We start from the raw sequence: 23,543 nt of genomic DNA on the forward strand, positions 1-23,543 counted from the left end.
TCATAAAACTATACCTGTCTAGGCCCTACTCTAGACTCACTGAATGTATTTGCTATTCTATAGCATGTCTGGAAACCCTAGTGGCGTAGTGGTTAAGTTCTACGGCTACTAACCATAAAGGTCAGCAGTTCAAATCCGCCAGGTGCTCCTTGGAAACTCTATGGGGCAGGTCTACTCTGTCCTATAGGGTCGCTATGAGTCGGAATCGACTCGATGGCAGTGGGTTTGGTTTGGTTTGGTTTACAGTATGTCTCAGGATAATTATTTTTGATATCTCAAGATTTTTCCTCTATACAAATTTTGTTTATCCATTTTTATAAGTCAGATGTAATTTTAACTGGCTTCTTTGAAAATAAGTTTAATCATTGTTCTTGCATTTTTTTTTCTAAAACTTATTTTGAAATAACTTTATTATCTGAATTTTCCATACCACGGGTAACCAAATCTCCTTGTCCACAAATTATTCTTAATAGGAACCCTCAGCAGACTTTCACAGTTGAAAATTATCAGTAATAAATTAACCGTAGTCATTAAGTCTGTTACCTACAGATAGTTTAATTTTGTTTCTGATACTTGCCTATAAGCTAACAGGTCAGTTCTCGTTTTCAACATGGCAGGTAATCTCATTCAGAGCCTTGTGGAAAAGGGTTGTATCAGGTATTCTAAACCACTGACACTTCAGAGAATAGACTCTCAGGCACTGCTCTTTGAACTGAAATCACTTAAACAATTTTCAGGTCATTCCAGCAGATTGTGTCAGGTTTCCAGGACTCTTTTTAGTCAAGAAACAGACAATTTCTTCCATGAGACTGTTAACCAAGATCCAACAGAACACTAATCAATTGTATAGAAGTGAATAAACTGGTGAGGGACATGTGTTGTGGTTATTTGTTTCAAATACTGGTGATGTTGTTTTAATGTTTATTTTCTGGATATATAAGAAAGCCCTTTCATCTCTTCCTATCTGTCACCTACAACAATGTAATGAACTCTGCTTTTATAAACTGAAATCAAACATTTTTAAATGTTATCTGTTTCTCACTGATCCCTCCAGAATTCAGAAACTCTTCCTATGTCCCTTTACTTTTTATGGCAACATAGTTATTTGCACAAGTTCAATAAGAATTTGTCTCTCATTTTACGAGGATACAACTGGACGAATTAATTATGCAACCAAGACCTAACTTTAAAGTGTCACATTTGAAAAAGATGTTTGTTTAATCAGACACATCACACCACTTTTAGGGAACAAAGGTTGGCTGCACTATGCAGCCTACAGAGCCCATCCAAGGAAAATGGCCTGGTACCTGGCTGACAGGGTCCAGTCTTACAAGTGGCGAAGAAGGCCTCTTCTTTGTACGGCAGGAACATTAGCAAACTTTGTAGCCCTTAAGAAGAAATCACCAAATTTATAAGCAGTGCTGGTGAAATCTGATGACTTTTTGTTGCACTTGGTTTCTTAGATTTGAGACACCAAATACAGACTTTTAAAAGTCGGATCTGAAATTACTTATGAAAATTTCTAGAAAGAAGTTAATTTTGTGGACATAGTAATTGTTCAAAGCTACACAGCTCTAGAGAGGGAAAGGAAATTTACAAAAGCTTCTAAGATGAATTAACACCCAGGATGCACACTCAACCCAGACCTATGAGGTAAAAAAAAAAAAAAAAAAAAGGCTTCTTAGAGGAAATGACCTCTAAGCTAAGGCCAGGACGACAGGCATTCTCCAAGCAAAGAGGCATGCAAACAAGAGATTAGCATTTCAGACAGAAAAACTCATATATTCAAAGAGAGAATATAAACGAATGGCACAAATGAGAAACTACTCTTCACTGTGAAATACAGACCATTTTTTAGTAGAGGGCAAAAGGAGGAATAGAGAATAAGAGCCTAACTATGTAAGCAAGGGCTTTAAAAATTCACTTTACCTTGAATGTGCCGATGGGAGTGTTGAATTTAAGTGTTTAGGACCAAGGAATCTGGAGTCACACCATCTAGCTTAGAATAATGGCTCTGTCGCTCATTAGCTGTGTGGCTTTTGGAATATAAATTAAGTACCCAGTAACTCTGTTTGCTCATCTATAAAATGGTAGTTACAGTAGCCTTTTAACTCACAGAGATGTCATCAAGACTAATGGGTTAATACAGGTAAACTACATAGAAAACTGCCTAGCATATAGTTTAAGAATCCAATGGTAATAATGGTATTAATAGCAATATTTGTCTTTTATTCTGTTGTCTTTTAGATTATTCTAGCTACAATGTAGAGAATGAATTCAAGACGGACAAAAACAGAAGTAAGAAGAATTAGGAGTATGTGAATTAAGGTAAGAACCCTAGGAATAAAAGTGAGGTAGAAAGATTTACAAGGCATGAAAGAGACAGGAGCAACAAGATTTCGTGACAGAATGTTTATAGGAGTTGAGTGTAGGAACCAAAAACCCGTTGCCATCAAGTCTCCATAAGGTTAACGATGGTTGATTTTTCAGAAGAAGATCACTAGGCCTTTTTCTGAGGCGTCCCAGGGTGGACTCAAACCTCCAACCTTCCAGTTACCAGCTGAGATCAGTAACCAGTTGTACCACAAGGCTTTATAAACATTCAGCTGACCTCACAAATTTGGAAACAGAGTAACATTTCAGCCCCAATTAAAAAGTTCTAAGCACCAGACTATCATCACACAAAGGAACAGCAATAGTCTCACTGAAAAATTTGCCAGAACTGGGCCCCATCCAAGCATATGCCGCATTATCACCCTTATGACCCAAAATCAGGAGTCTCCAGATTCTCAAGGACTGATTAAGAGGTAGAAACTACAAAAAAAAAAAACTGGATAAAAGGCTTGTTCTTGAGCCAGTGGCAAGACAGAATTGTAAAGATTAAGAGGAACAAAAATTTTTCAAAATGATAAAATGAGTCAGCAAGGCATTCAACATCTTTAATCTATATATAGTACTTTGGAACAAACCCAATTAAGCTTGGTATTTCCAAATCATGTCTTTTACTGCAAGAACTTCCTTTATATAGTTAAGACATTTAAAATCTAGCCTTTCTCTAAAGGGCTAAAAACAAATTATATACCTGCTTTTTATGTGAAACGATGGCGAAGGGTCGGTTCCACTAGTAAATATTGAACATCACATTTAATTGACTTTTTCTGTGTAACTTACAAATCTTTCAGATTGATTTTCACATCTAGAAAATTATTCTTCCACATGTATTCAAACCTGTGTGTCTACATACTCATTTTGAAGGAACTGCTTTAAACAAATACTTTTATTGGCTTTCATTTTCTAAATTCTGAGAATCGTATTTATGAACTTAGAGTAAGTGTGCAGTATTATAATTTTAATAGTGACAACACTGCTTTATCCTATTTCTTTGCAGGTAAAAGAAAGGAACCTGCTCAACAAGTATTTAGCAGAAAGTACTTATATCCATTAAAACTTCACTTTGGGACTTACAGCCAACATGGTGCCGTAGACAGAAGCCCCACGCCGTCCCTCCACAGCAAAGACCCAAAAAACTAAGTAAAACAGAGACAAACATCACTCCTGGAACCTGACGTGTCAAATGAAGAGATAAAGAACTCAGCCAAGTACCGAATGGAAAAAGAAACTGGCAGAGACAAGAAAGTGAGGAGAGATACATGCGGAGGGCCCCATCAGCTAATGCGGCACGGATCCACCATCTTGGATTCTTGTCGGGGATCAGCAGACAGGTAGCGTGGGAAAGCAGCTTTGCAGAACTCCCAACAGGAGACACAGCACCTGGTAACCAGCAATACACACTTTCCCACCCCCCATTCTCTCCCCACTGCTCTACCTCCGAGCTTCCTGGCCGGCTGCAGTGGCTCACCGGGCTGGGAAGTGCAGCATCCATGCCGCTTGGATTCGTCCCACCCATGTTGGAGATCAGAGGACAGTGAGTACAAGAAAGCAGGTTCGCGAAGTTGTCAGCAGGAGACAGAGCACCCAGTAATGAGCAACATACGCTTTCCTAACCACCCCCCTTCTTATCCACACCCCCTCAGCCTCCTCTGCTTCCCACCAGCCACAGTATCTTGGCCAGGAGGCAACTGCTTTGGCCTCAGGCTGCTTGGATTCACCCTGCCCACACTGGCGGGGCCCCTGAGCTGGTGTTGGTTCTTTCTGTCTCTTTTGGTTTCTTCTGTGCCTCCTACCACCTCCCCCTCCTTTCTCTGGAACATCTGGCTCCGTGTGCCATCTTTGCTTCTTCTTGAAAAGCTGTGAATCCACACTCCACTGGGGAACCACTCCCCCGGCCCACTACACCATGCTGGTGAGATCCCTGGGGCTTTTATTTTCCTTGTTTTGTTTCGTTTGTTTTTTCTTTTCACATCTTGGGAGCACCTTCTAGCTGGGCTGCACTGCACAGCTTAGGAGCCACTCCCATAATCTGTGCAGCTATGTAGGCGGGATCTCTGGGGGCATTCTTTTTTTTTTTTTTCTTCTCTCTCTTTTTCCCTTTCTGTCTTTCCTCATTTCTCATCTCTTTACATTTACCTTCTTTTCCTGTCTCCTGAATACCTGCTGCTGTGTGACATCTATACCCCCTCTAGCCAGGCTACACTGCGCAGCCTGGGGGCCACTTTCCTGGTCTCAGAAGCCCCACCGGTGGGACTCCGGGACTCCTGGGGGCTTTTCTTCCTTTCCAAATTTTTATCTAGTTTTTTTTCTTTTTCCTTTTTTTTTTTTCGTTTTGCTTTTCTCCATTTCTCAGTTTCTCATTTCTCCACTCCAATGGCAACCTCCCTTAGCACTCTTTTTTTTTTTCTTTCTTTGTTTCCTTGTTTGTTTTTAGCTCCTGTTTCTCTCTCCTCTTTCCCATACACCTATTAGCTCCACACATCACAACCTCCCACCCTCTTTCCTGCCTACCTGCACTGTGCACCCTCAAAGCACACAGGCACAGCCTACTGGAACCTGCCCAGGACTGATTCCTGACCTGTCCTGTCGGCCCTAGTACGTGCCACAAACAACCCATCCCAGCCTCTCCCCTTCAGCTGGTCCTGCCCTGCTGCACCATAGCTGAATGACTGGCCCCACCCACTGGACAAGGAGGTAAAAAGTATCGTTGACTACAGATAAGCAAACAACAAAGAACACACAGCTGGCCTGCTCAGACATGACCAAAACAAAAATGCAGGACAAAACAAACAAATCTACAATCAAGAAATGAAGAAAATAACTACCGCCAGTGTAGGCAGGGTGAATCCAAGCAGCCTGAGGCCAAAGCAGTTGCCTCCTGGCCAAGATACTGTGGCTGGCTGAAGACAGCAGACAATATCAAAACATACTTAAAAAAAAACAGGACAGGATAGCTCCAGTGGGCATCCAAAATAAAACACCAGATGACTTTCAAGTAGAAGAAAACACACTAGAACTACCTCACAGGGAATTCAAATCTTTAATATTCATAGTAATCCAAGAGTTGAAGCAAAAAGCAGACAAAAATTAGGAAAAAATAGACAAATTAATGGAAAAGGCAGACAAATTCATGGAAAATACAGACCAAAAAAATGGAACAATTCAGGGAAATAAATTCACAACTAGAAATCATTCAAAAACAACAATTAGAAATCCAAAAGATAAACAACAAGATTTCAGAAATGGACAGTGTCGTAGAAGGGCTAGGGAGCAGGTTTGAAGTGGGAGACAGAATCAGTGAAATTGAAGACAAACACTTGGCTACAACTCGTTTGAGGAAAAATCAGAAGAACAAAGAAAAATGAAGAAACCCTGAGAATTGTTGAATACAATCAAAAGCAAAAATTTGTGAGTGATCAGAGTTTCAGCACAGAGAGAGAAAATGGAAAACACAAAGAGGATCATTGAAGAATAGCTGACAGAAAACTTCTCTAATATCATGGATGATGGAAAGGTGACCATCCAAGAAGCTCAACGATCCTCATATAGGATAGACCCCAAAAGAAAAACACCAAGGTGTATCATAACCACTATTTTTGCTAAAACCAAAGACAAAAAACCCTGCGAGCAGCTCAAGAAAAACAAAAAGTCACACACAGAGGAGAAACAATAAGACTAAGCTCTGATTATTCAACAGAAACCATGCAGGCAAGAAGGCAATGGGATGACATATATAAAACCTTGAAAGAAAAAAATTGCCAGCCAAGAATCATATATCCTGCAAAACTTTCATACAAATATGATGGTGAAATTAGGACATTTCCAGATAAACAGAAATTAAGGGAATATGTAAAAACCAAACCAATCTTACAAGAATTATTAAAGGGAGTCCTTCGGTCTGAGAACAAACAACATCAGACCACAGCCTGAATCTAGGATGCAAGACTGTACCAGCCAGATACCAACCTAGGATATGCACTCTCAAGGACTATCCAAAACCAAAACAGCTGCAACAGGGAATCAGAGAGGTTAATGTGTAACTGACAACATCAGAACAATAAAGGAAGGAATAAACAGCATAGGTATACAACTTTCTAATGGAGAGGAGGGCAAAGTGATACCAAGTAATAACAGACTGGTTCAAACCTAGGAAGATAAGGGTAAATTTCAAGGTAACCACAAAGAAAGTTAACAAACCTACTCATCAAAATGAAGAAAAACATAAAGTCTCAGTAAAAACAAAATCTACAAAAACACAAGAAATGAAAAAGAGATCCACAAACAGAAGGAACTCAGCACAGGAGAATAAGAGGAACAAAGAAAATGTTAGCACCACAAAAAAAAAGCACTACAAAATGACAGCAATTAACTTACATCTATCAATAATTAACATAAACAGCTGAATGCATCCATAAAGAGACCAGATGCTCCAGCAATCCCACACTTTGGAATGTATCCTAGAGAAATAAGAGTCATCACACGAATAGACATACGTACACCCATGTTCACTGCAGCACTGTTCACAATAGCAAAAAAGACGGAAACAACCTAGATGCCCATCAACAGATGAATGGATAAACAAACTGTGGTACATACATATAATGGAGTACTACACAACAATAAAGAACAACGATCAATCTGTGAAACGTCTCATGAATGCATCTGGGGGACATTATGCTGAGAGAAATAAGTCAATCACAAAAGGACAAATACTGTCAATCACAAAAGGATAAATATTTTACTACTGTAAAAACTGAAAAGGTTTACACACAAAAAGAAACAATATTTGATGGTTATGGGAGAGGGGAGAGGTGGGGATGAAAAAACACTTAATAGACAATAGATAAGCAGTAACTCTGGTGAGGGGTGAGACAGTACGCAATACTGGGGAAGCCAGCACAACCTGTACAAGGGAAGGCCATGGTAGCTCCACAGACACATCTAAACTCCCTAAGGGACCTAATTGCTAGGCTAAGGACTGGGGTGACCATGGTCTCAGGGAACATCTAGCTCAGTTGGCGTAACAGAGTTTACAAAGAATGTGTTCTACATTGTACTTTGGTGAGTAGCATGTGAGGTCTTAAAAGCCTGTAAGCAGCCATCTAGGATACTCCACTGGTCTCACCCCTTTGGGAGCAAGGAAGAATGAAAAAAACTAAAGACCTAAGGGTAAGGTTAGTTCAAAGGACTGATGGACTACATCTACCACGGCCTCCACCAGACTGAGTCCAGTACGACTAGATGGTGCTCTGCTACCACCACTGACTGCTCTGACAGAGATCACAATAGACGGTCCTGGACAGAGCTAGAGAAAAATGTAGAACAAAATTCTAACTCAAAAAGAAAGACCAGACTTGCTGGCCTGACAAAGACTGCAGAAACCCTGAGAGTATGGCCCCCAGACACCCCTTTAGCTCAGTAATGAGGCCACTCCTGAGGTTCACCTTTCAGCCAAAGATTGAACAGGCCCGTGGAACAAAACAAGACTAAAGGGGCACACCAGCCCTGGGGCAAGGACTGGAATATAGAGGGGAACAGGAAAGCTGGTAATAGGGAACCCAGGGTTGAGAAGAGAGAGTGTTGACATGTCCTGGGGTTGCTAACCAATGTCATACAACAATGTGTGTACCAACTGTTTCATGAGAAACTAGTTTGTTCTGTAAACCTTCATCTAAAGTTCAGTAAAAAATAAATAAATCACTTTGCATTGCTGGCCATATATTTTATAATTCATCTTCAAAATGATAAATCTATACTATTATAAACTTTTACAATCATGTAAAAATACTTCATCATACTAAATACATATAATACTGTAAAAGATTAAAATTAAAATATGAATGAATAAATTCATCCCACAGTCTCCCATGTCATATTCTCTTACGATGATAAAGCTATACAGATAAGAATTGTTGAAAAATAACAAAACATCGATAATTGATTCAGATATTACTATAATAAGGAAAGATCTGATTGTTTATACCAGTTACACTTACTTCTAAGTAGACAGAAATAATAGGAGTAAATTCAACAAAGATTCAGTATTGTCAGGTTTTTTTGATAAGGAAATGTTTAAATGTTCCAAATATACACACCATAGATAAATTAAGAGTATAAAAATATGTTGAAACTAAAAATATTTAATCCCTATTAGTTTCAGAATAAGGACTTATCACCCTGTTATTTGTAACTTGCAGATTCATCTAGACACATTCTGCATAGTCTTTTTTCCCTCAGTTGATTAGGGAAAAACTATTACAGTATTGATGCGCAGTAGCAGCAGCGGCAGTTACAGGAGCAGTGGTAATACTCCAACTACACACATTTGTTAAAATTATGTGGTTCCAACCTGGTTTCCAAAGTCCTCTGGGAATTTCCATAATACCACCGGATCTGTAAATAATTAACATATATCATTAAAGAGAAGCAAAATAAATAATTTAAAGCAACTGTCATATTAAAATACTCTTAAAATTATCCAAGTTACCTTAAGTATATGTTTTATATTTTTATTTAAACATTACATTGATGAATTTCACTTCTTTTCCTTCACCAAATTAAATATTTAGAACTTTTAAGGGCTTTAATTAACTTTGGAACAGGAACGAATAAAAGTAGTATTTTCAATAAAAGTCAAATTATGGCCTAAGAAGATCATTATTTCTTTTAATAACTTACTTTTTTATTTACTTACCTTAGATTTTAAGATTCTGAAATCTGAATTTTCAGATTTAATCACCTTATAAAAATATCGGTCTTAATTTCAAAAGAAAAATATAAATATGTAACCAAATCTATCATGGCACTCAGGGACTAGACCAAACTATATCACCTTAAATTGCCATTTAAAATCTCAAATAAGGATTTATAAAAACTGTAATGATTGCTTTATATGAAAGGTCAATTTTCAGATCGCATATTTTCAACTCTGTAAAGCATTTTTTAAAATACCAGATAAGTTTATATATAGAGTAGCATGCATATTTAAAATACAATAGATATTTGCAAGGCATTTAGGATAAATTTTTCTAGTATGTTATAATAGTAATTTATATACAGTACAACCTGAGAAAGCTGGAACCTGTGTGAGGTGGAAACCTGTCAGAGAAGAAAAACTCAAATACTTTCCACTAAAAGGAGCAATAAGCAAGTGGTAAGACTGCACATTGTCAAAAGCAGAAAACTTGCAAGACCAGAAAAACAAGGCAGTCTTGTGCAGTTTTGGCTTTCACAGGTTTCACTGTATGTATAAATCAATGTTGCTTTATAAATACTCACACCAGTTTTTCATTTTCACAATTTCTCACAATATTTCTCTTCTACTTAATACAATAAAATGTTCTCACTTTTAATTAGCACTAGTAAATATTTTAGTCATGTGCTTATTTTTTAATTCTGTAAAAAAAAAACTTGAATATTTCAAATGTTCATAAAAAGGATAGTCTAAAATCAGTAATTTGGAAAAACCCTTTAAAAGCCCAAGATAAAACTAACATGAGTAGCAAGTACCACCAATAAGATAAGTTTGAACTTCATTCCGAGTAAAAGGACTCAGTGGATCAAACCAAACCAGACCAAACCCACTGACATGGCGTCGACTCTGACACATGGCGACCCTAGAGGACAGGGCAGAACTGCCTCCTTGGGGCTCCCAAGGGGCGACTGGTGGATTTGAGCTCTTAACTGCTGTGCCATCTGTGCTCCATCAGTGGATCGAAGAGATCATTTTACATACCCAGTCAATGAATGACTGCAACTCTATTCCATTATTTCCATTGTTTCATATTGTCTTTTTTGAAATACAGTCCAAGGATGCATGATTTCAAAAGTATTTAATTCCAAAACTCAATAAATACCCAGCAACATTTTTAGCTTGAACTGGCTTCTCTTGCTGTGTTTTAACTTATGATTCAAAAGAATTTTTTCAAACATTTTACCTTAAAAAGAAGGTAGTTTTCTTCCTAAAACTGACATTTTTATTTATTTAGGAACAAAATTTCCATATGAATTAATATAAGTAAGAAATCACTTAAAACATAAAAATAATGCAGCAAAAATTTAAGAAGGCAGTGTGCCTTCATGAAAAACCAAAGGTAGGTATGCATGTCTAAAATGAATGTGAAATACAATATAAATTACCCAAAAATGCTCAGACACTAATGTCCTGTGGATGGTTATGCTCCCAGTTGTGGGGACAGTTTTACCAAAACAGCAACGATTAAAATTTGAATCTCATAGAAGTATATGATATAAACATTGTAAAATATTAAACCAGTTATTATCTTGATAACTTAATACAATAACTAATGTCCACATAAACAAATTGTACAGAAATGCGTAATAGTCCTTTCTTATAAATAATGGAAAAAAGGGGTTTAATATGAATATTTAAAATATTCCTTTGAAACAACTTCAATTTTATAGTTACCGTTGGAGAAAATGTGACAAGTTCCTTATGCCCATGTCTTAAAACCAGGGCATTTATCTCACTGCCTCCATTATTTGCAACATTTACCTAAGCATGTTTTACTGCCTCCTTTTCTCATCCCTTACTATGCTGTTTTTTTCTGTATCATCTGTTCTTTCGCAGAGGGAGAGCAGTACACGAAAACAGCATCTATTGGTTTAACCACTTAGTGGGAAATATCCTATTTCCTTCCTTTTCATTAAATAAATTTTACCCTTCAGCATCCAAAAATTGTCATCATGTTGCCATATTTTGAAATGAACTAGCTTAGTTACTGCCAATGTGGTTAGGTTTAGACCACACCTGACATATCTTTGTAGCAACTTTTCACAAATACTACAGAGGAAGAAACAAAAAGGTTCTGGAAAAAATAATAATAATAACCCTATTCTACAACGCTACATACAAAGACTTAATTTTCTGTTCCTTAATGATTACTTTTCAGATATTCAATCTGATCTGGCAAGGTTAGGTCAACTTTATGCCGACTTTATAAGGGAAAGGATGAGAACTGCTGACAGGAATCACTGCTCCCAACGATGACTGATACATGTGTTTCTCTTGCTTTCAATGTCTAACGGTGATTCAAAGGAGGATCCATCTCTTAATTCAAAAAGAAACTCTGCCACCAATAATCCAGAAACCAAATAAATATGAATGAAGGAATATATAAATTGATTTTGACATAAATATAACTAGTCACTTGGTTTAATAAGAGATAATGCTAAAGTGTAGTAAGAAAAATATACAAATTTTATTAAGTTGATTAATTTGGAAAGTGAGTATTTAAAGTGCTATTTGTGCCTTACTATCACGAGGATTCCAAATTCATACTTAAGGCTTTTTAAAATGTAAAGTGAGATAAATTCAGTACAGTCATCCCTCTGTATCTGTGAGGGACTGGTTCCAGGACCCCTGCAGATGGGTATCTGATTTACTTACATTGTAGAATTAAAATTTTATGAATGAGGAAATTGAGGCCAAAAAAATAAGATACTTGCCTTAATCATACAGCTATTAATGTCAGAAACCAGAACTTTCTTAGTTGAGGTATGTTGTTGTGGTATGCCATCAAGTACGAAAAGTACAGAGAGAGTATATGCTGTTATAAGAGATAAGGGGAGAGAGTGTAGAGATGCTCAAAGAAATACTTCAAAACATTAAGTGATGTGATAACTAAAGAACGACAACTATAATTAAAGATAAAGCCATAGTAAGAGCAGCTTCAAAGGACGGTGGGAAATATAAGGTGGATTTAAGGATCAAGAGTAAAAGAGTATGTGGAAGGAGAGGCAGTGTGTATGGAGGCAACTTACCAAAGAAAGGCTACACAAGGAAGAAGAAAGTAAAGGTACATGGAGAGAGACATGAAGATAAAATAGCTGTTCGTCTGTGTTCTTTTAGAACATGAGTAGGTTTACATACTGATGGAAACGAATACACCAGCAGAGAGACAGCAAAGAAGTGATATAAGATCCCTGAGAAGGCAGTAAGGGTGGGATCAAGATCACGGGCAGTGAGATTAGCATTGATTAGAAACTGGAGCACCCCTTCCATTTTATGGGAAGACAAGAATAAAAAATACAGATCCAAGTAGATTCATAGAATTTGTTGTGCAAAGATAAGAGTTTTTCTGTACAACCTGCTAATTTTTCTTGTGTGGTAGGTGCAATGCTAAGAGAGAAGTTGTTGGAGGCTAAAGAGACGGTGTGAAATAACTCTTTAAGCCACTGTTGTGCACTCAATTTAGGTAGGTGTCCAGCTTCGCATTTAAGGGCAACAATGTGGTATTTCCTCCATCAGCTAGCAGACTAGGTACAAGAGATAACTGGTAGATTCAGTCAGGGTTGAACTTTCTGTCAGTCCTGTGTGCTGGAAAGAAAATTTAAACAGAAGAGTGGCTGTAGATATAAATTACTGATATAAAGCTAATAAAAGGGGAAGAGAATTTTTCTATAAAGTCTACTAATATTGTACATTATAGCAAACCATGAAAAACTATTTAAAAAACTATATTTTGACTTGAAGGTCTACTACATATACATGAGGATTGTAGGATTAAGATATATAAATAAATAAATAAATGGAAACATTTAAATACTCATGAAATTAGGAGGCTGACGTTCTCATCTTCTACTTACAAATAACACATACTTGCCATCTATGATCAGGTGCAGCTACTGAAAAAGCTTCCCCTCCCCCTCCCCATCTCCTTCTCCCTCTCATCCTCTCCTACCTTAATCTAAAACAATAAAGTCTCATTTGTTCACCCAAGTGCACCATATAACTACCAGTTGCTACATGTGAAAAACGACTGAAAAGCACGGAATTAGATACTACAGTTGAAATTATATTTTTTACTACACTGGCTAAAATAGCATCTTTCAAATCCTCTAATTATTGTAATTTTATACCCAGTCTAATTGCAAAAAAAAAAAAAGTGGGGGTGGGGACTTAAGGCAGTACCTAGTATTTCACTCAAGCTTTTAGGGCCACAGAAGACCTTGTTGAAGCCAGAGACCCAGAAAACCAGTACCTTACCATTTTTCCTGGGAATGCACTGCAGGAAAACACAGATTTACAGCATATATGGAAAGATATCACTCACTCTGACAAGGTAGTAATGAAGAGCTCTACTAATCCAATCAAAAAACAAAAACAGCTTTATACACTGTATAGCATTTGTTGTTGTTGTTGTTGTTGTTAGGTGCCATTCAGCCGATTCCAACTCATAGTGCCCCATGCATAACAGAACAAAACACTGCCCAGTCCTGTGTCATCCCCACAATCATTGATATTTTAAGCCCATTCATTGTTCAGCCACTTCCTCATTTTCGCTGACCATCTACTTTACCAAGCATGATGTTCTCCTCCAGGATTGGTCCCTCCTAATAAATGTCTAAAGCACGTGAGACAAAGTCTCACCATCCTCACTTCGAAGGAGCGTTCTGGCTGTACTTCTTCCAAGACAGATTTATTCATTCTTCTGGCAGCCCATGGTATATTCAATACTCTTTGGCTATGCCACAATTCAAAGGCATCAATTCTTCTTCAGCCTTCCTTATTCACTGTCCAGCTTTCACATGCATATAAGGTGACTGAAAATACCATGGCTTGGGTCAGGAGCACCTTAGTCCTCTAGGAGACATCTTTGCTTTTTAACACTTGAAAGAAATCTTTTGCAGTATATTTGCCTAATACGTCATCTGATTTCTTGACCGTGGCTTCCCTGGGTGTTGATTGTGGATCCAAGTAAAACGAAATCCTTCAAAACTTCAATCTTTTCTCTGTTTATCATGATGCTGCTTATTGGTTCAGTTGTGAGGATTTTTGTTTTCTTTCTGCTGAGGTTTATGCATACTGAAGGCTGTGGTCTTCGGTCTTCATCAGTAACTGTTTCAAGTCCTCTACACTTTCACCAAGCAAGGCTGTGTCATCTGCATAACGCAGGTTGTTAATGAGTCTCTTCCTCCAAGCCTGATCCCCGGTTCTTCTTCATATAGTCCAGCTTCTGAGATTATTTGATCGGCATACAGACTAAGTACGCTAAAAAGGTACAACCCTGACACATACCTTTCCTAACTTTATACCATGCAGTATCTCCTTGCTCCGTTCAAACGATTACCTCTTGGTAGAGGTACAGGTTCCACATGAGCATAATTAAGTGATCAGGAATTGCCATTCTTCCCAATGTTATCCATAATTTGTTATGATCCACACAGTCAAATGCCTTTGTATAGACAATAAAATACAGGTAATATCTTTCTGGTATTCTCTGCTTTCAGCCAAGATCCATCTGACATCAGTGGAAGGATTAGCTAAAGTTTATTCTAAACTATATCAGGGACTTCACTCGCTTGAAAACATGGACCCAAATGTAGATCGCTCAGGGAAGCAGTGAGATGTTACCACGAAATATAACAGGAAAAAAAGAAAAGGACCATAGAGACTACTCTAATTTTCTGACTAGAAACGCCATCCCCATTCCAGGGATAATCCAGATGACCTAGAACCTTCCACAAATGGAATTATTACTGCAACTGACAAAACGCCAACATCGTCCAACTCTTCTTCAGCATCGGAGTAAATTTTTATTATTTGTTTGTTTTATGTATGTATGTACATATATGTATGTATATGGAAACCCTGGTGGCACAGTGGTTAAGTGCAAAGGCTGTTAACCAAAGGGTCGGCAGTTCGAATCCGCCAGGCACTCCTTGGAAACTGTATGGGGCAGTTGTATTCTGTCCTATAGGGTCACTATGAGCAGGAATCGACTCAATGGCACTGGATTCTGGGTTTTTATGTACGTACACAGGTATTAAAACATACCTGTAAATTTATATATAATGTTTCTAATCCTCAAAGACAAATAAAGATTGGATTTATAAAGACACTGATAATAAAGGTCAATAATAATAAAAACTTAAAAAAAAAATGAAGTATCTGACTTACGTCAGGACTGACTGACAACAGAGTCACTGGAACAGAGCCCTCTCATAAGTCAGGGACTACTTATAGTTCCAATTTGAACTAAAAGGATAAATGCCAATAATGTAAACGTAAAAACACTTAAGGCCTCCATTTTTTTTAATTTCTTTTTTTATTTTAAAGAAAAGGTATGTTATGTATGGAGAGAATCATAAAATCTTCTGAATGGGAGAGGGCCTTCAGAGGTTCTTTTGTTATCACCCACAGTCAGGAAAATTATATTGTGTCCCCAATCTGGAGGCGGTAACTTTTGAAGCCAAGACTAGAATCCAAGTATCCTTGCTTCTAGTACGACACACTTTCTAAAATATGATGCTGCATATGAAAATACACTATAAAATAAACTTAACTTGCTCTATTTTATCGATCTTTGAATTTACCGTTCATTCCACTACAAAGTAGCTTCAGGTACATTCCCAAGTCTAGAAATTTTCTTAACTACCTATAGGAAGATACTTTCAGCAAACCAAATATTCAAATCTTCTTTTAAAAATAATGGTCTAAATCCTACAGAGTGTCTCTAAACAATACTTTGAAATTCATATGTGAAAAAACCTACAAAAGGATATTAATCCCAAATAGGACTCAAATCAATACCCTCTCAATCTGGGATTAAAAGACTTCTTCATGTAATCAATTAAGTTTGACTCAAAAACACAAAACCTTAAAGAAATAAAAATATTATTTCAAGATGTATTCTTATTTTATAACCAGTTGCAGAAATAGCAGACAGCATTTTTTTACTTACTGCTTCACATAAAATTAAAAGCTAACAGTTTTGAAATGTTCTCAGTTTATTCACCCTCCTAAAAATGTACATAAGCAGTGGTACAAATAACATTTAATGTAATGATCCCACCGCGGTACCTTTATTCTTAAGGATGATCTGGATAATCAAACAATCTCTACTGTAAAATTACTTTAGTGCTTTTGAAATCCAAATCATAGAAGCAAATTAATGGATAATTTTAGCTTTTCTAAATGTTTCTCCCAGGATAATCTAAAATAAACTCAAAACGATGAAGTTCTCTTTGCACATCTATTAGCAAATTCTAACTAAGGTAATGAAAAAGTGGCTTCAAAGAACCTTAAGAAAATGTAATGCGTTGTAGTATGTTAGATACATCATTTTGCTACTTCTATTCCTTTTAAACAAGACCCATTATAATAAAATGAAAAACCTCATCAATCACCTGATAGAGTAATTCCAAACTTAACCAAACAGGGCTAATGGGTGAGAATTGAATTGAAAACACCTTGACAAAGAAAGCAATTTCTTTTCTTCGCACTCCTCTGAAGCTGTGGGTGATCATGGTAATCGAACTATCAGCAGTGAGGGGCCATCTGTCCCAAGGGCCCTTCAGAAGAGTTAAAAAAAAAAAAAAAAAATCAACGACAAAAAAGGGAAAGAAACGCTGTCTCACAGATGTTCTATCTTGATTGATCTATGACAAGGAACTTAGAACTGAGAATCAATGTTTTGACGTTTTTCAGATACCAATCATTAAAACCCAACACAAAAGTTCTACAAGAACCCAGGGGGAAAAAAGTTAATAGGTTGCTTGTAGAAAGATGAACTTTCATACAAAACCTGCTACATCTTTTAGTCAGCTGAGATGTTCATCATCTCCTAACGCAATAGCTTTTATTATGATTCCCAAAGAGGAAAGAAGGCAAGAGGCTAGGCTTTAAGTAAACTCTCAGACTAGCATTTGAGAAGGTAGTTTTGTTTTTTTTTTTTAATGTATATTCTTTCCTCAAGTATATCATTAAAGAAAAAGAACACGTGTTTTCATTGGCAAAAGTGATTGTATTTAAGTCTTTGACTAAAATAGATTTCTCTTTAAATGCAGGCTTAACATGAAACCTCAGAAATGTAAAATTAATTAAATCTCAAAGCAGTTTCATTTTGTTCAAAATGTTTAAAATATTTTCGTATTATACCAAAAAATAATCACAGACAGAAGTGCAAACTGGGTCAAAGCTTCTCTTGCTTCATGTAAAGACAGTTTTTTAGTAGACTCCTGGCACTCTTGGATGTAACATAGTTTCAATAGTTTGGGAACAGCCAACGTTCATAAATAAAATCGTACTAACTACAAAACAATTTACTAAAATGAAAATCTAGGTGAGTTATATTAAGAACTAAAAACATCACTAAAAACATTTCAGAATTGATTTTAAAATGAAGCATACAACTGACCATAAAACAAAATAGCAGAGAACCAAATAAATCCATGCATCACAGTTTTTTCCAGAATATGCTCAAATCGGAATCAAATTAAATGTAGAATAAATGTGATTTAAGACTCATCAAACAAATTCACTAAGGTGCTTACTGTAAATGCAGTAGCTCCTTATCTTATTTATGTATGTATCTCCAGAGCCTAGGAACGGATCCTGTGATCCCAGAGAAATGGCACCATCAGGCACCTAACAGGGCACAACTGCCCTCTGGAAGTCTTGCCAAACATAAGCTTACGATTCAAAATTACCATTAGAAATTTAAACACTTGTGATTATAAGCCAACAGGAAAAAACAGCCAAATCAGAACCATCCCAAAGGCATAAGATAGTAAAACGATCTGAAACAGCACACAGAATAAGGATGTTTAAAATGTTTACAGAATAAAATAAGGAAGTAAAATATAAGCAAGCAATGAGAGACTTAAGAAAACAGGCATATTTTGAAAACAAGTAGAACTTTAAAGAATGAGAAATATAATCTATAAACTTAAAAGCTCAATGAAGGAAAGAAATATATTACTGCAACTCACTTGAATTGAATCAGACACAAATATTAAACAAAATGAGGCAGAGAAAGAAAAAAATGAAAAATATAAAAGAGGTTAAGAAAAATGAAGACTAGAAGGGTAACAGTCTATTTAGTCCTATTTAGTCTATTTACAGTTCTAAAAGATGGTATCTGAGAAACTGGATTGCATATGATAGGTGTGAAGGATAATATGAGAGAGAAAAAAAAAAAAAACGTTGCCCCCACGTGGACTCCAGCTCATGGTGACCTGGGTGTGTGTCAGACTAGAACTATGCTCCACAGAGTTTTCAATGGCTGATTTTTTGGACACAGATCACCAAGCCTTTCTTCTGAGGTACCACTGGGTGAACGCAAACCTCCAGCCTTTTGGTTAGCAGAAAAGTACATTAACTGTACCACCCAGGGGCTCCATCAGAAGAAATAATGATTATATTTTCCTGAACTGGTGAAAGATGAAAATCTTCGACACAACAAACCCAGCAACATCATGAGAAGGACACATCAAATGCATCATAGTAAAATTACAGAACACAAAAAACAGAGATACCTTTTAAAACATACCAGAGAAAAACCAAAACTCATTGCCATCAAGTCAATTCTGACTCATAGCAACCTTATAGGACAGCGCAGAACTGCCCCATAGTGCTTCCAAGGCTGTAATCCTTGTAGAAGCCAACTGCCATATCTTGCTCCTGTGGAGCAGCTGGTAGGTTCAAGCTGCTGGCCTTCTGATTAGCAGCCAAACACTTAACCACTACACCATGAGGGCTCCTTAAAGAGAAAAGAGATATCTTTAAAAAAAAAATCTTTTTTCTTTTTTCACTTTTACTCTGATAACAGACTTCTCAATAGCAGCAATGGAAGTCACAATAACATATAATAATATATTCAAAACTTTTGAGAAAATATGTCTGTCATTCAAGCACTATAAAAACAGGAATATGGGTAAAAAAAAGATATTTTCAGAAAAACAAAACTGAGAAGCTTGGTACAAGGGACAAATCCTCACTAAAGAAACTTCTTTGAAGATTTTAACAGCAGGAAAATAGACAATTCTCCAAAAGGAAAGTCTGAAATACAGAAAATTATATATTTCATATATGCAGATATATATGCATACCACTAAAACCCACCGCCGTCAGGTCAATTCCGACTCATAGCGACCCTATAGGACAGAGTAGAACTGCCCTGTAGAGTTTCCACGGAGATATTTACTGATGCACTGTTTGCCATTAACAAAATCCTGGAAATAACCTAAATATCTATCAATATACCAAAAAACAAAACAAACCCATTGCCATCAAGTTGATTCCGACTCAGAGCAATCCTATAGGACAGAGTAGAACTGCCCCATAGAGTTTCCAAGGAGCATCTGGTGACTTCGAACTGCCGACCTTTTGGTTAGCAGCCATAGCTCTTAACCACTACACCACCAGGGTTTCCATCTATCAATACTGAAATGGTTAAATCATTATTATTCTGTGAAATACAGCCTTGAAAAAGATGACAGTCTTGAAAAATATATTTGTTCATATAAAATAAATCCCTGTGACATGTTAAATGAAAATTCAAGTATGTTTTCTGTAGTATAGATAGGGTTGGTGGACTAATCAACAGCCATTTCCTCTTTGTTCTTTACTACAGAACCCCAGTTTTGTTCACTGATCCAAAGGCAATGTGATAAGCCTTAAAGAATGAATCATGCTAAAATAATCTCACCTCCCTCTGTCAGAAACTGGTTTAGAGGTAACCACGTGATCAATTTTCTGATCAATGTACAGTAGATCTCTGTCAGGGTTTCTGGAAAGATTTTTCTCCCTGATTTAAAAGAAAAAAAAAAAGTCGCACAGAAAGAAATGGCCCCTCTTTTCCTGTCTTTGGGTAGAGCCGTGGAACACTTGGAACTGGTGCATTCATGAGGGACAGGTGTTAGTGGAAACCAACGGAATCCCTGAGAACCCAAACCAAAAAGCTTAAACTGCTGGGGTGCTGAATTAACCTATCCTTTTATAGGGTTGCTATGAGTTGGAGCTGACTTGACAGCAACAGGTTTGGTTTGGTTTGGTTTGTTTTCTATAGCCACCAAATTCAGAACTTCTTGCTAAGTGTATTAGTTTCTTAGGGCCACCAAAATACATCACCATAAAGCAAGTGGCTTAAAAAGACAGAAATCTGAATTCTGGGTGTCAGCAGAGGCATGCTCTCACTGAAGACACTCGGGGAAGATTCTTCCATGTCCCTTCCAGGTTCTAGTGGCCCCAGGTGTTCCTCAGCTTGTGACAGCATAACTCCAGTCTCTGCCTCATTCATTACATGGCATTCTTTTCTGTGTCTCTTTTTTTTTTTTTTTTTTTAATAAGGACACCACTAATATTGGCTTAGGACCACCCTACTCCAGTATGACTTCATGTTAACTGATTACATCTGCTAATTCCCTATCTCCAAATGAAGTCATATTCACAGGTGCCAGGGGTTAAGGAGTGAAACACATCCGTTTTTTTTAGGACCACAATTCAACACATACCACTAAGTGAGATATCAGTTATAAACAAAAATATTCTGGAGGAACAGGGTAGACAGATATATATATGTGTGTGTGTCCATAATACATATGCTCATGTATTTATAAATCTACACCTATGATGCTAAAGATAATTCTGGAATGATAACCAAGGAACTGTTAATGATTATTTCTGAGGAGGAAACCTAGAGAACTGGAGTGGAAAGAAGACTTTATATCTTTTTATAATATTGGGGCGGTTTCTCCCAACCTATATATATATATATCCTTTTTTCAATCAATGGCAAAAAATTAAAAATACTATAAAAGGTTAAAAAATTAACCATAAGCCATCAGTGTTTAATAAAGCTGAATTCTATGGATGACAATGACAAAATTAACAAGTTAGTCAACACTAGCTTATCCCTAAGAAAATGTCCCTCACAGTTAAAGATTGATATAAAAAAAAGATTATTTTTAAGGTAACACTAAAAATTATTTCGGTGTTGGCAAAAAAAAAAAAAAAAAACTGTGAATAACACACAAAGAAAATAAAAGTACCAGTTTAAATGACCTGAAATTGCTTAATCTAAAGGTAATATAGGTCAGAATTTTAAAACAACCCTAAATCCAAGAGAAAATATCCATTCATTCTAACTCTCTGAGAAGCATATGTGTTTTGGAAAAAGCTGATTAAGATGATAAAGTTACTGAGAAATCAGATACCCTGCTGTCAGCTCCAAAGCGCTGCTGTTTGTTGGAGGGAAAATGCAACTAGAATTACTATTATGCTTATTTTAAAACCAATGTTTTCTACTAGTTAACTACACACAATCTGTCCTTCTTTAACAGGGTCGTGAAATCAACATAAACTGGGAATTGTGAGCTTCTTTCACATGTTAGGGTTCCAGAAAGATTAACAGATTGACTCTTACAGCTGATCATTCACGTCTGTACAAGTCTCTGTATCTCTCCATTTGATTATTTAATTAGAATTTCTCAACAAAGTGACAAAAATGGGTCTCACATGTGTCACAAGATAGTGATGGCTCTAAATTTTTTATAGGAATTTCATTAGAAAAGTTTCTACAACATTTAATACATTCTCTGATACTGGACTTTTCTTATCATATTTGCAAAGGAATTGAAGATGACTTGTTTTTACCAAGCTACACATAAACACACCAAGTTCTCCAATTTACCGTACTATAATTTTTTTTTGGTCATATATGAAAAAACACTTTATTAACAGATTAGATGGAGCTATCTGACAGTACATTAAAGAACTTCTTGGAAGCAGCTTCACTGCTTAATAATGTATAATGAGGCATAAGATAAAAGAATTGATTGACCCCTGAGCAGACGGAAACAAATAATAAGGTACAGTGTTATGCATTATTAAATCACGAGTTAAATGTTTCTCTTAAAATGTGCAACTCAAAATAGAGCTTTGAAATTCTGTAATTTTTAGTAAATATAATTTTTAAATTTCTCATCTGAATGATTTTAAATATCATGTTATTTAACAGGTCTCTTTTTCTGTATTGTCAAATAGAAATTTCATACTTATTACTTTTAAAAATATGTATTTAAGTCCAATTTTAGAGATTTTCTAATTATACACTGGAATAACATTTTCACTTATTTGGTCATCATTTTTGTATTAACATAATAAAAACATTTTTAACAACAAAAAACCCAACACTTAATTAGGTACTTTTGTTTCTGATATAGCCAGCATAAAAACCTAACTGGTTCTAAAAACCAAAAGCTTCAAGTCAAAACAGTTTATGACAGATTAAATGGTGGGCTGTAAGAGGAATAAACACCGCCCACTAGTTCATTCGTTCAGGTATTTACTGAGTGTCTAAAATGTGTCCATTATTCTGGGCCCTAGGGATTCAGTCGAAACAGACAGAAATCCCTGCCTTTATGGGGTTTGCATTCTAGAAGAGAGACAGAAATAAATAAAATAAGTATATCACTAAGTATGTGTAATAGTGGTAAGTGCTTAAGAGAAAAAAATAAAGACACTAAAGGAACTTGATATAAAAAACTGGGGAAAAGGGTTAAAATTTTAGATATGGTAGCCAAGGAAGGAATCACTGAGAAAGTCACTTTTGAAAAAGATCTGAAAGAAGTGAGGAAGCTAGTCTTAGAGTTATCAGGAAAAGAGCCTCCCAAGTAGAGGGACTAACAAGTGCAAAGGCCCCTGTGAGTAGTCTAGTGCCTTTGAGAAACAAAGAGACGAGATGAGGTCTCAGAGATAAGGGGGAGCAGGCAGATCATGAAGGGTCTTATAAGTCATAAAAAGGATCTTGGCTTGACCTCAGAGAGGAAGCCACAAAGAGCTTTAAGTAGAAAAATGACATGGTGTGACATATTTTAACAGGACCACTCTGGCTCCTATGCTGAATATAAACTGAAAAAAACCACTGCCTTTGAGTCAATTCCAACTCATAGCAACCCTTAGGACAGAGTAGAACTGTCCCCACAGAGCTTCCAAGGAGTGGCTGGTGGATAAACTGAAAGGCCACAAAAGAATAAAGCCAGTTATGAGGCTAATGCAGTAATCCACATGAAAAACAGAATGAACTTCCCAGGAAAAGGACTTGGGTCTTATACATTATTGAGATTGGGATTCAGACATACATGAATGATTTGTGGTGAAATAGCAGGGAAGGAAACAGATAAAGTAACATTTACAAGAGATTCACCCTACTGAATTCATCCCAAGGAAAATAGCATCTAAGAGTGAAATGCAAACTCTCCCAACAGATTAAAGAAGACGTTTTATGAACCACAACCCAGTCATCCTGGTAGCACGTGGATATTCTGGAAGGGAAAGGGCAGTATCTTCTTAAACTAAATGAGTTCTAGCTCTGCAGAACACTTTTTTTTTTTTTTTGATTGAATAA

At 36.6% G+C, this 23,543-nt stretch overlaps 1 protein-coding gene across 12 annotated transcripts in view; it reads right to left on the reverse strand.

Moving 5' to 3' along the window:
• Positions 1-23,543, reverse strand: part of DENND1B (DENN domain containing 1B) — a 306,443-nt gene that overhangs the window by 210,820 nt on the left and 72,080 nt on the right. For 8 of the 12 annotated variants that reach the window (XM_049857696.1, XM_049857693.1, XM_049857703.1 and 5 more), the window contains one exon: positions 8,741-8,784. The exons of 1 other annotated variant lie outside the window; for it this stretch is intronic. In XM_049857696.1, coding sequence (XP_049713653.1) covers positions 8,741-8,784 — 44 coding nt within the window. Of the gene's footprint in view, positions 1-8,714; positions 8,785-16,542; positions 17,538-23,543 lie in introns of those variants that run through there. 3 more of the 12 variants (XM_049857699.1, XM_049857700.1, XM_049857702.1) reach the window with 2 other exon arrangements.

This window comes from Elephas maximus, chromosome 18 (assembly GCF_024166365.1).
Source record: "Elephas maximus indicus isolate mEleMax1 chromosome 18, mEleMax1 primary haplotype, whole genome shotgun sequence".
NCBI lineage: Eukaryota > Metazoa > Chordata > Mammalia > Proboscidea > Elephantidae > Elephas > Elephas maximus.